The sequence below is a fragment of the Hibiscus syriacus genome, unplaced genomic scaffold, assembly GCF_006381635.1.
Source record: "Hibiscus syriacus cultivar Baekdansim isolate YM2019G1 unplaced genomic scaffold, ASM638163v2 tig00111208_pilon, whole genome shotgun sequence".
Classification (NCBI taxonomy): domain Eukaryota; kingdom Viridiplantae; phylum Streptophyta; class Magnoliopsida; order Malvales; family Malvaceae; genus Hibiscus; species Hibiscus syriacus.
Window position 1 is genome coordinate 350,491 of NW_024063020.1, and position 11,638 is coordinate 362,128.

Consider the following 11,638-nt stretch of genomic DNA (forward strand, 5'->3'; position numbering starts at 1 on the left):
TGCATATCGAGACTACATGTTAAACATAATGTTTTAATGTGATAGGGGCACCTAGGATAAACCCACTTTTCCCAAAAAGCCTACCTGTTTATATATCCACTAGTGAACCAAATTTGAGTCTATTTCCCTTTCTTTGTTTTACACCTCATAATTAAACTCGAAAGCCTTTCTTTTTATTTTTCCTCTCTTTTCACACCCTTATCGAGACTTTAGATCTTGTATCACTCTTGTTCCACGAATAAAAAAATAGCAAGTTGTTTACTGTTTCGAACAGCAAAAAACATACCCTTGTTCGAATATATATATATATATATATATAATGGAAGAAAAAATCGACCGTTTCAGTTGTCTTTCATCTATTCTTTTTCCTTGTTTTTTTTCATTGCGCTTCATGTTAATTCATGGATTGTTCTTAATTATTTTGATCTCTTGTTTCGGTATTTTAAACATTTCTTTTTGGACTTTTCCCTACCCTAACCTAAGCCCCGCTACACCTTGTTTAAAGACCTCTTGATTATTGCATTATGTTCATTTTTCGTAGTGGAGACTTGATTGGATTCCAAGCCTATGGTAATATTTTGGTTAGTTTCGGTTTGAGCGGTTTCATTTACCCCAAACACTTTGAGTGGATATGTGTGAATCATTGCGAGGTATTGAGTCATGTTTCATTGAAGTTGGCAATTAATTGGGATGTCTTGCTTACTTTAAATTTTCTTAGTTGTGTCTTTGCTTGATTGTAACTTGAATTCGGAAAATGTCATGGACATAGTTTGATTGGAAGTTTGAGAAATAAGTTAAAATTGAAGATGACAACTTATGATTTTGATATGTTAATTGATGAATGCTTGAGGACAAACATTGAATAAGTGAGGGGGAATTTGATAAGTGCTTAATTTAGTTAATATTTTTCTTTTAAATTACTCCTTAATCATTGGTTTTTGTGGCTTAATTGTTCGTTTTCATTCATTTTCTGTGCAGGACGTCAAATTCTGGAAATTGCACTAAAAGGAAAGAATTTTTTAGTTTTTTTTATTTTCAGAATCGAAGCTGGGGTTTGAAACATCCTACGAGGCGATGATGTCGGCACCTTCTAGATGATCCAGTCAGTGTTTCAAGAAGAACGAATGAGGTAGCCGCACGTTTCCGGAACACGGATTTGAATCAAACTCAAGTTTAGGATAATATTTTAAACATTATATTTTATCTTTGTATTTTAGTTTAAATAGATTTAGTATTTCAATTAGGATTTAGGGTATTATTTTAAATAGTATTTTAGTTTATCTTTGTTTTAGTTATTTTAGTTTAAATAGTTTTAAGTGTTTTTATTAGGATAAAAAATATTATTTTAGGAATTATATTTAGCTTATTTTTAGGAATTTGAAGGCTATAAATACCCTCTAAGGGTGAGCCTAGAAATATATCTCTTTCATTTGAGAATTAAATCTTCTTTTTATCTCTAGTTGTCTCTCTATTTTCGCATACTCCTTTATTTTTCTTTAAATTTCGTTTTCAACAATTACTAAGAATGACTCTGGTCATGCTTAGCTAATTTTCTTTTAAGCCGAGGGCTAAAGCGAAGACTCAATTTCAAACATGAGAATTGTAAGGTACTTCAATCACTTCAGATTTTCTCTCTATTTTTTGAACTTACTTTTTAAGTCAAAACGATTTCGACATTGGTCTGGATGATGTTATGGTTAACGTTTGAAGAAGGATTAGCTTATTGAAACGTATTCAACTTCCCAATAACATACTTAGCAAAATTGTTTGCTAAGTGGAAACGGAGATCGGAATCAGTTATTGTTGAAATAACATAATCCGAGTCGGCTGTAAGGAATTGTTCTTGTATTAACCGACATGAATCTTGAAGTAAAAATCAGTTTCGATGATCCGAGGAATTTGAGACTGAGTCTGCTTTCACTATAAGTTTCTCTTTATCTCAATCTCTTTAAATTATTTATGTAATTATTTCTTTTATTTAATTCTTATCTTTTATTTTAAAAACAACTTTTAAAAAATCCCTTTTTATTTTACTACTATTATTTATTATTTTCCCTTTTATTTATTATTATCTATTTTATTTTATTAAATCTTTTCAACTTTACCTGAAATTCTATCTCCTCCTAAAATCAAGAAAAAATTTAGTAAACCAGAAACATCACAGTCCCTGTGGTCGACCCTGCTTCTCTATACTACATTTTGCTTTCTATTTAAGAAGCCGTAATTATTTTGATAGTAAAACGACGACTATCAGATATTCATAGTCCTCGAGCAATAGGATGGTTAGGGACTGACTGAAATATTAAGATTATCTTGTGTTGATAGTTTCGTGTTTGGTTAATTTCAAAGATCGTAGTGTTATTGCTAGGTGTTTAGTCTAAGTGTTGAACGTTTTGATCAAAGGTGAATTTTATCTGAATTGTTTACCAGCCTTTGGGTGATCGCTTATTGTATCTTTGGGAAATTTTGCTGGATTTATCCATGTGCGTGAGAATATGGCAACTAGGGGTTTCTGTCTGACTATGCTTTGTTAGTTGAAATTCATGTTTTGATGCTTTTGTATGTTGAGGATTTCGGTTCGGCAGCCTCTATATCTTCAGGAGTATCAGGGATCATAGGGTTTGAAGGAATCGTAGATGCTGCGATGCAAGGTATATGGTTATCGTAGTTGCAAAAATCAGGAACTCTGTAACTGTAATCATCTTATGCGGGGGTCTTAACTTCGTTTGGGAGTCTTTATAACTAAGTTGGAAAGCTTACGGGTGTTGATTGAAAGCTTTGCATTCTCAGAAATCAATGGGAGTCGACGATAGTGAGATTTTGAAGTATTTTCATTGACTACGGATCCGAATTCATCCAAGCTACAGTTGAGAATCTTGAATTCTGGGTTGTTATTGGAATCTTTAAGGCCTTTTTTATTCTGATTTTCACGTTGTTTGATCTGGCCTTTCGTCAAGCAATCTTTGTCCTCGGAGGTTTTTGAATTTTTTGTGTTTTGCTAGCTCGGGTTTCAAGGTTGTTTGAGTTCATTTCATCTATGTTCCAAGAGAAACTACTCAAAGGGGTAGGATCTAAGTAGCAGCTTCAAGTGTGATGGTTCTTCAAAGAAGATATATTTGAATAGTTTGTTTAGTAGGAAAGGTGAACTGCCGAAGAGCGTCTCGCAAATACATGTTTTTAAAAGTTATGATATTTTCGAAGTTTGGTGGTTATGGTAAGGACATTGGATGTTTGGAAGCTTTGATGGATTATGCTTTTGTTTGATTTAGTTTAAGGTTATATTCTGTCAAGTATGTGGTTTCTATGTTTTTTTTTTTGTTGAAGTTGTATTGTTTTTTGTCCGATTGTGTTGTACTCTTTTCCTCCAAATAGGATTAAAGAGATTTTTTAACGAGGCACACAATTTGGCTTATGAATAACATTAATTTTGTTGAACAAAAAAAAAGTACCTGGCGATAATCGAAATTCATATAGGTATTTTTACATGATTTTAGTCATCACATATGTTTGAAAACAACTCTACAACATCTGCTACATCAGTTTCCATCTTTAAATCATCAAAATTGAACTTATTGTTCATCCATCCTAATCATAAATTCAACACTTTAAGCATGAAAACAATGAAATACTTGTACCAAATGAAAGAGAATTTTGTGTAGGTTATTTTCCTATTTCATAACTTAGTCCAAAATCCTAATAAAATTGCTAAAAAAATGAAAAAGAACACCTTGGCTGTGGGTACTCGACTATGGGGAAGAAGAGAATTTCATGAAAATTCCCCAAAAATATCTATAGACACTTTGTATTTAATTTAATTTAATTTAATTAAAATAAATTTAAAATTCATTTTATTCCCAAAAGCCAAATCTACTATTAACGAATCTTGATATTTACCTACATGTCATCCCTTCATCACCATTTTAATGACATTAAATAAATATAAAAATTTTATTTACTAATATCCATATTTGTCTTTCTAATTTTCTAAAATTTCAATTTAGTCACAAAATTTCCACTATTCCATTTTAACATGGAAATTCTACTTAATTTATCCATGTTAAATTTCACTATCTAAAAATATTAGAATAATATTTCCAACCTCAAATTACCTTTCTTTAAATTTTTATAAACTTTTGATTCAATCTGGTTATTCGAATATTTTACCGAACTTTATCGCATAATATACTTTTATACATGTCTCGAATCAAAATTCTGGTACCCATAAAAAGGTCAATCTTGGGGTTTAACTATTCACTTATAGGCCCGGCCCAAATATATAACCTTAAAAATTACATTTTGGTCCCTAAACTTTTACAACTTTATACTTTGACCACCAAAATTTTAGGTATTACATTGGTGCCCTATATAAGGAAGAGAAGAATACCTAGAGTGCAGCTTTTCATCCGCCTCCTTCCTTACCTTAGTCTCGATAATCCCCTCCAGTCAGAACCTAAACCATGGCCATGGCGAGCTAGACTATCACCCAGAGCACCTCTGAGGATCGTCTGAACCACCACTAACTACGAAAGTAGCTATGGAGACAACTGACTGAGCTAATTATGACCATCGTCGAGTAGCTACATAGGGATATGGGTTGTTTTTGATGATTCTTGCTTAAACTCTTATATTTAGTTATTTTGCCTATTAAGTGTTTGTATTTATGGTTGGATGGAAGCTAAACTTCAATATTTTATCATTTGCAATATAGTAAGTCTTCTTTTATTTGCTCTAAAATCTATTGAATCTAGTAGTGAGAAGTGCGAAAGTAACCTCACTACGTTAACAATAGAACGCATTCGTGATGGCGGAAGTCACTTTATTCACGACGAAAATTGGGTAGGATGTGGGTGCATTACTTTTAGTACATAGCCCAGAAGGGAATGATGCTTGGGTAGTGAGCTTCGGTAGATGCAATTGTTATGCTTAGTATATTTATAGTCAAAATACTTTATCTAGCTTGTCGTGTGCCTCGGTTCGATAAATCTGATGAGTGTTCCATTTCTTTCCATCGATTTCTATTCTTTTATTTTGCTTACTTCTAATGTCAACACATTACTTGCCTTCACAACAAACCATTGCAACTCTCGTTATTTTAGTTTCCTTTTATAGAGTTAGTCATAACAACAATAAAATACCATCCACTCTGTTCCTTGTGGGTTCGACATCCTTAGCTAGGCAATCTCTATTCAGCAATCGACGAATGTGCGCTTGCACCTATTGTGGTCACATATCCTGGCCTGAACACCGGTTCAACTTCATACCCCAGGACGCTAAAAGATTTGGGGTCAACCTTCAATTTGATAACATCATCAATCCTATTTTGAATGTTTGAGATGATTTGAAACTTAGCCTACTCAAAAGATGAGGGATATTGAGAGTTTTCACACTACAAAAGAAATGTTGTTATTACAAATGCCGCAAACATTAGCAGGAGCTTTTGTAAATAAAAACACCACCACATGTTAGAACATTTAGCGACGTTTCTTATACAAATGTTGCAATGGATTAGGACATTTTGCAACATTTATTTTAAAAACGCCACTAAAAGACTACACATTCGCGGTGTTTACATAAAAAAATGCCGTAATATGTTAGGTCATTTAGCGGCATTTTTTATATAAATGTTGCAAAAAGTTAGGACATATAGCGGCTTTTAGAGTCAAAACACCGCGAATGTGTAGCCCTTCAATGGCGTTTTACAAATGTTAATTTGTACTCTTTATTGCCCAAATTTAACTTATCTGTAACAATATCCAATAACAACCTTGATACGACTCAAATTAAGTAAAAAAATACTTAACAACAAAAACAAATTGTATTATTCAAGTAATGTAATTCAACATTTAAAAGAAATGTAATGAAGTTCAACATTAAGTAAAATGTAATATAGTTTAACAACAAGAATAAACATAGAATTAGCCTAAAAAATCGTTAGGGCAGTGAATTTCGCGGTTGATATTGCTGCATCATCTGCTTCATAGCTTCAAGTTGTTTTTGAAGTTCATCATATTTTGTTTGATGTACTGCTTTTCGTTCTGTTTCTCTCTCTGTTTCTCTTGCTTCTATCTCAGCTTCTCTCGCTTCTCGTTCTGCTTCTCTCGTTTCAACTTGGGTTTTCAATTGCAATAATCTTACCCACCTGGTTGTAATGTTCTTAAAAGTATTATAATTTCATGAATGAATTGGAATTCCATCACAAACTAACGATGCAGAACAACTCACCACCTCCTGAACTTCCGACCAATATTCAATTTTATAAAACCATTCTTTGAAATCTTTTTTTTCTCGGTCTTCATTCTTCTCATTGTATCAATGTTTTTAAACATCAATAAGACATCTTCATTAACTCTCATAATAAAAAAAGGCAGCTAGACCTTTTTCATGTGGTTGGCTTGCAGGGCTTCCGATTGTACATATTCTTGCACCATCCTACCAAACAATTTTGCAGCATTTGTAGTTTTGCTTCGTCAATAATCCCTTCTACAGTCGTGAGCTCCATCCTTGTGGCAGCTACGACACTTTTTTCTGGTAGGATGGTTTTTTTTTATTATTATTATGGTCATATTATTATATGTAGTTTGTTTTGTTTACATTTTTAATACGTTCATGTGCTATATTTTGTATAGTTTTTTAGGACGATAATTTTATTTGATTTGATGAATTTTGACTTGATTCGGTTTGATTGGATTTTTTTTTATTTTGAAATTTCAAGTTTGGGTCGGATTCCCTTTTAAGAGTTGGTTTGAATCCGATTCAATTTTAAAATGAAAAAATTCAATGTGATCCTATACAATATTATAATTGTCTCATATATTTAGGGTTAATTATAATAATATCACTTTTATATTAGTGGTTATCGAGTTAAGGAGTTTTTTTTTATTAAGGAATTTAGTAAGAAATTAATTGAATGCAAGTTCTGCTAGTCAGGTATTTAGTCTGATAAGTTCGTTTGTTAACACGTGAACACCGTACGTGGAAAATCGTTCTAGAGATATCTGCTAACAAATGGGACCTTATGGAATCAATTATTTTGAATGTCTCATTCATGCATGTGCGGATAATAAGAAGACAATAACAATAAATAACAAGACAACAAAAATGCTGTCGGGGTGGGGTAATGCGATATTGAATATTTCAACAAGACATATACGAGGAGGTCCTACTAATTGGACCACCTCAAATGAATTATGGACGTTCATGGAGCTTACACCTTCTATAAATTGGCATGGAAAACTAAACCAACAACACATCTCAACACACAATCAGCTAATCATGAAAACCACAAGTGCTTCTGTATTTCTCCTTTTCGTCCTGTTTGGCCTCGCCAACGCTGCAAACAATGCTGTGCTGGATATTAACGGTGAAGAGGTCGTCACGGGTGTCCCATACTATGTAGTGTCGGGGATATGGGGCGCTGGAGGTGGAGGGCTTGCCATAGGCAGGGAGAAAGGTAGACCATGCCCGGAAATCGTCGTTCAGAGACGATCCGATATGGACTATGGTAACCCCGTGATATTTTCTAATGCGGACCCCAATGATGATGTTGTCCGTGCGTCCTCCGACGTAAACTTGAAGTTCACTGGACCAAGAGACAGACTCTGCCTAACATCAACGGTGTGGAAGGTTCAACATCGCGACGACTCAACCGGAAAAAGGTTTGTGGAACTAGGTGGGGAGGAAGGAAACCCTGGTTGCGACACAAAGAAGAGTTGGTTTAAAATAGAGGAGACCGGCACGGAACGTATGTACAAATTTAAGTACTGCCCTTCGGTATGTGGTTCATCCGCAACTGCTTGCAACGAAATTGTGAGAGCTGAAGATAACGATGGACAAATGCGTTTGGCTCTATCCGAAGGCGAAGGGGCATGGGCATGGCCATGGGTATTTATCAAAGCAAACCAACCACGTAGTAGGATCCGACAAGTTGTTCGTGCTTAATCGAAAGCCATCCTTGTGCATCAACTAATTACTACTGTAATAGTAGTATTAGCTTTAAGTGAATAAAGGGCCACTGCTTAAATCTGAGAGAGCTTATCATTAAAGTTGCCTTGTTAGAGGCAGCAGCATGCTCATGCTTACAGAGTTTCCTCTCAGAGCCCTGCTTTGTACTCTTTTCAGCTTATTGAATAAAACTTTGTAGTTACTTCTTGCTACCATTGATTCCAGTATTAGACTCATTAATTGGGTAACTTGTTTGGTTATCTTTAGCATCTAGTTCGATTACATGTGTGGTGCACAAAATCATTGAGATTTAGATGAAATTGAACAAAAAAAAAATCGAAACTTAAAAGAAGAGCTTGGTAATGCATAAGAAAATTATGATGAGATATGTTATAAAACTTATGTCTTCGATTAATACCTTGGAAAATAATAAATTAATTGAATAAAATTTATGTTTTTTATAATAAGTCATGTAATAGATCATTTATTAATAATAAGTTATCACTGAATAGATTTATTCTTTTATTTAAAGTTTTTTTTCTAGGGAATATGATATTATTAATAATCGAACAAAACCTATCTAAAATGTATGGCTCATTAAAAATCCATCGGAGGAAAAGAGTACATACATCCGAGACAAAGCATTACAACCCAAACAACCACAATATTCAATTCAAAGGAAAAAGCGACAATTCGATACCGAAGAAAGCTGCCAACAACCGCTGCACCCTCTACAACCACAACTCACCATAAAACTAAAAACGCAAACTACAAGCTACCAGAAAAAAGAAAACCAGCATTATTCTACCGATTGGAAAGGGGAAGTATAATATCACAAAAACCCCATCTAAGACAAGGACGAAAAAGGGGTTAAAGCCTTCGAAGTACACGACCAATAACTTCAAAAATAACATGAACCTTCCAATCTAACACAAGACATCATAAAAACACCAAATCTCAACCTTAGGACACAATCACATGGATTAATACTTCCTCTCATGCAGTTTGGCTGCAATAGCTGCACTTGGAAGGTCAAAGGCATCTGCTACTTCGAGATGAAAATTTGGACCTGCTGGAAACTACCACCCATATACGCTCTTGCATAATCAAAAGCCATTTCTTGCAGATGCAGAATTAAGATGAGTTGCTTGTATTACTCCACTAAAAAGTTGGTTGTGCTTAGAACCAATTCAACTTGAATGTTAACATCCATAAAACTACTATCTCCTAATCCCTCAAATTTATTTATTCTCATATCCAACAATTGTACCTTAGAATCAAAGACCAGAAAGGAATCCTATTAATTTCCTCTCCTCTATATATAGGCTAGTTAAGACACAAATCTTAGTGACATTATTCACAACCTTGAATAGGAAATCACTTAGAAATTCCTTCCAGATACATTCTGTCTGGTGGTAAAGAATGACAAGATTGTGTTCGATTGATCACTTGGATTGTGGTTACTGTTGTGATCGTTTGTTGATGTATCTTGGGAGACAGACGTCCAACGTTACTCAAAGCACCGAGTAGAGGACGAATTTATCTTAAGGAAACTGTTCATACATGCCTCAACAAAACTTCCTCTTCTTTTTATCTAACTCCACTCATCTGATTTCTTGTCTACATCTGAGTAATCAAATTTTGTTTCTCAACTTTAATTTTATATTTATTTTACTTCATTCGATTCATATAATATTTACTTATTTATTATTATTTTATTTCTCAGATTAACATTTTGTCTAACAATCTTAAGACAAAATATTTTTATATTTTTTTATTCTTAGACAAAATTGATTCTTTGAGTTTAATCATGATCATATACTAACGAAGCATTAAACAGTGGCTAATCAAGTGTTGGATGACATTTGAAATTTGCAAGTTCGAATGCAATTTGCAGATGTAACGGAGTGAATGCGATAGTCTATATGTGTTATTCATTACTTTGTGAAATTGGATAATTTGATTGTGGAAATTTGACTATTGACATGCCATTGAAATTCTCAACCAGAGCGAGGTACGTTCTTTTAATAGAAACATAAATTTTATTACTTTTCTGCGAACTCAGCTTGGGCTTGTGCCTCGGTTAAAAAACTTTCTAAGACTAACAAGAGGAAAAAAAGTGCAACGAACCAAAGCTTGGATTACAGGGGTTTTATGATTATAACGTAACACACGACTAATTTGGAAATTCACCATACTTCTACCATATACTACCTTAAAATCAACTCCTTCCATCACATTCAGCAAAACTAAAGTGCAGGAACAAACGAGATTACCCATCCTCATAAATCCAATAGTTGCTAGACAAGGGTTTCATTCGACTTAGCATAAGCAGCAATTTTGTTTGTCCATAAGAAGGACGAGTCGATGAGGTTGTGCATCCACTATCAACAGTTGAATAAATTAACCATAAAGAACTGATTCCCCTCCCAAGGATCAACGACCTTTTTGTTCAACCTAGAGGAGCATGTGTGTTCTCCAAAATTGACTTGAGGTTGGGATATTATCAGTTGAAGGTTAAGGATTCCGTCATAACGAAGAGGACTTTTAGGACTCAATATGACCACTATGAATTTCTAGTAATACCGTTTATACTCACCAATGCCTTGATGACATTTATGGACTTGATGAATCGAGTTTTCCACCCATACCTTGACAAGTTAATAGTGGTATTCATTGATGACATCCTTGTGTACTCGCGATCAGAGGAAGAGCATGACCAAAACCATCGCATTATACTACAAACGCTTAGAGAACATCACAGTTTACCAAGTTCGATAAATGTGAATTTTGGTTCTCAAAGGTTTCCTTCTTGGGTCATGTCGTGGCAACAAATGGCATGAGAGTTGACCCTCAAAAGATTCAAGCAGTAGTTGAGTGGGAATCACAGAAGAGCATGATAGAGGTGCATAGTTTCCTGGGTATTGATAGGTACTATCATCGGTTTGTTAAGGGTTTCTTGATGATAGCTACCCATATGACCAAATTGCTTCAAAAAGGAGTTCCATGCATTTAGGAAAGAAAACAAAAGAAAAGCTTTGATCAGATGAAGGTCATTTTAACTCAGGCCCCTTTTTTGACTCAACCAAAGTCGGGTAAGGATTTCACCGTTTTTAGCGATGCCTTATTAAATGGTCTAGGATGTGTCCTGATTCAAGATAGAAAAGTTGTGGCATATGTGTTCCATCAGCTCAAGACATATGAAAGTAACTATTATACAAATGACTTTGAGCATGTTGTGGTAGTTTTCATGTTAAAAATTTGGAGGCAGTAACTTTTTAGGGAGAAATGCAACATCTTGATCGATCACAAGAGCCTTAAGTACCTGCTCATGCAAAGGAGTTGAACTTCAGACATCATAGGTTGTTCGAGTTGTTAAAGTAATATGATTACGTGATCGACTACCATCCAAGAAAGGCATATGTAGTTACGGATGCCTTGAGTAGGAAATCGATGTCAGAATTGTAATCTTTATTGGTGCACGTAAGTTTGACTTGTGATGGTAGGTATTAGCTAAGCTATGAGTTGAATCTGAGTTAGTTTGTGAGGTTAAAAGGTTAGAAAGTGCTGACAACCATTTCAAGGCTCGAGTGGAGCGAGTCTATCAAAGAGAGGCATCGGGTTTTGAGTTAGAGATGAGGATGTGTTATTCTTTAGGGGTTAGCTGCGTGTACCGGCTAATGAGCAACTACATAGT

The 11,638-nt window shown here is 34.4% G+C and overlaps 1 protein-coding gene across 1 annotated transcript; it reads left to right on the forward strand.

Moving 5' to 3' along the window:
* The first annotated feature begins 7,233 nt into the window (after positions 1-7,233).
* On the forward strand, positions 7,234-8,148 carry LOC120155806 (21 kDa seed protein-like). The gene has a single exon (XM_039167269.1). It carries the CDS (start codon positions 7,273-7,275, stop codon positions 7,936-7,938), a length of 666 nt encoding a protein of 221 aa, XP_039023200.1. The 5' UTR covers positions 7,234-7,272; the 3' UTR covers positions 7,939-8,148.
* Positions 8,149-11,638: the final 3,490 nt, after the last annotated feature.

What these genes read in the sequence shown, in the direction of transcription:
- LOC120155806 (XM_039167269.1), top strand. Translation starts at nt 7,273, where the DNA reads ATGAAAACCACAAGTGCTTCTGTATTTCTCCTTTTCGTCCTGTTTGGC.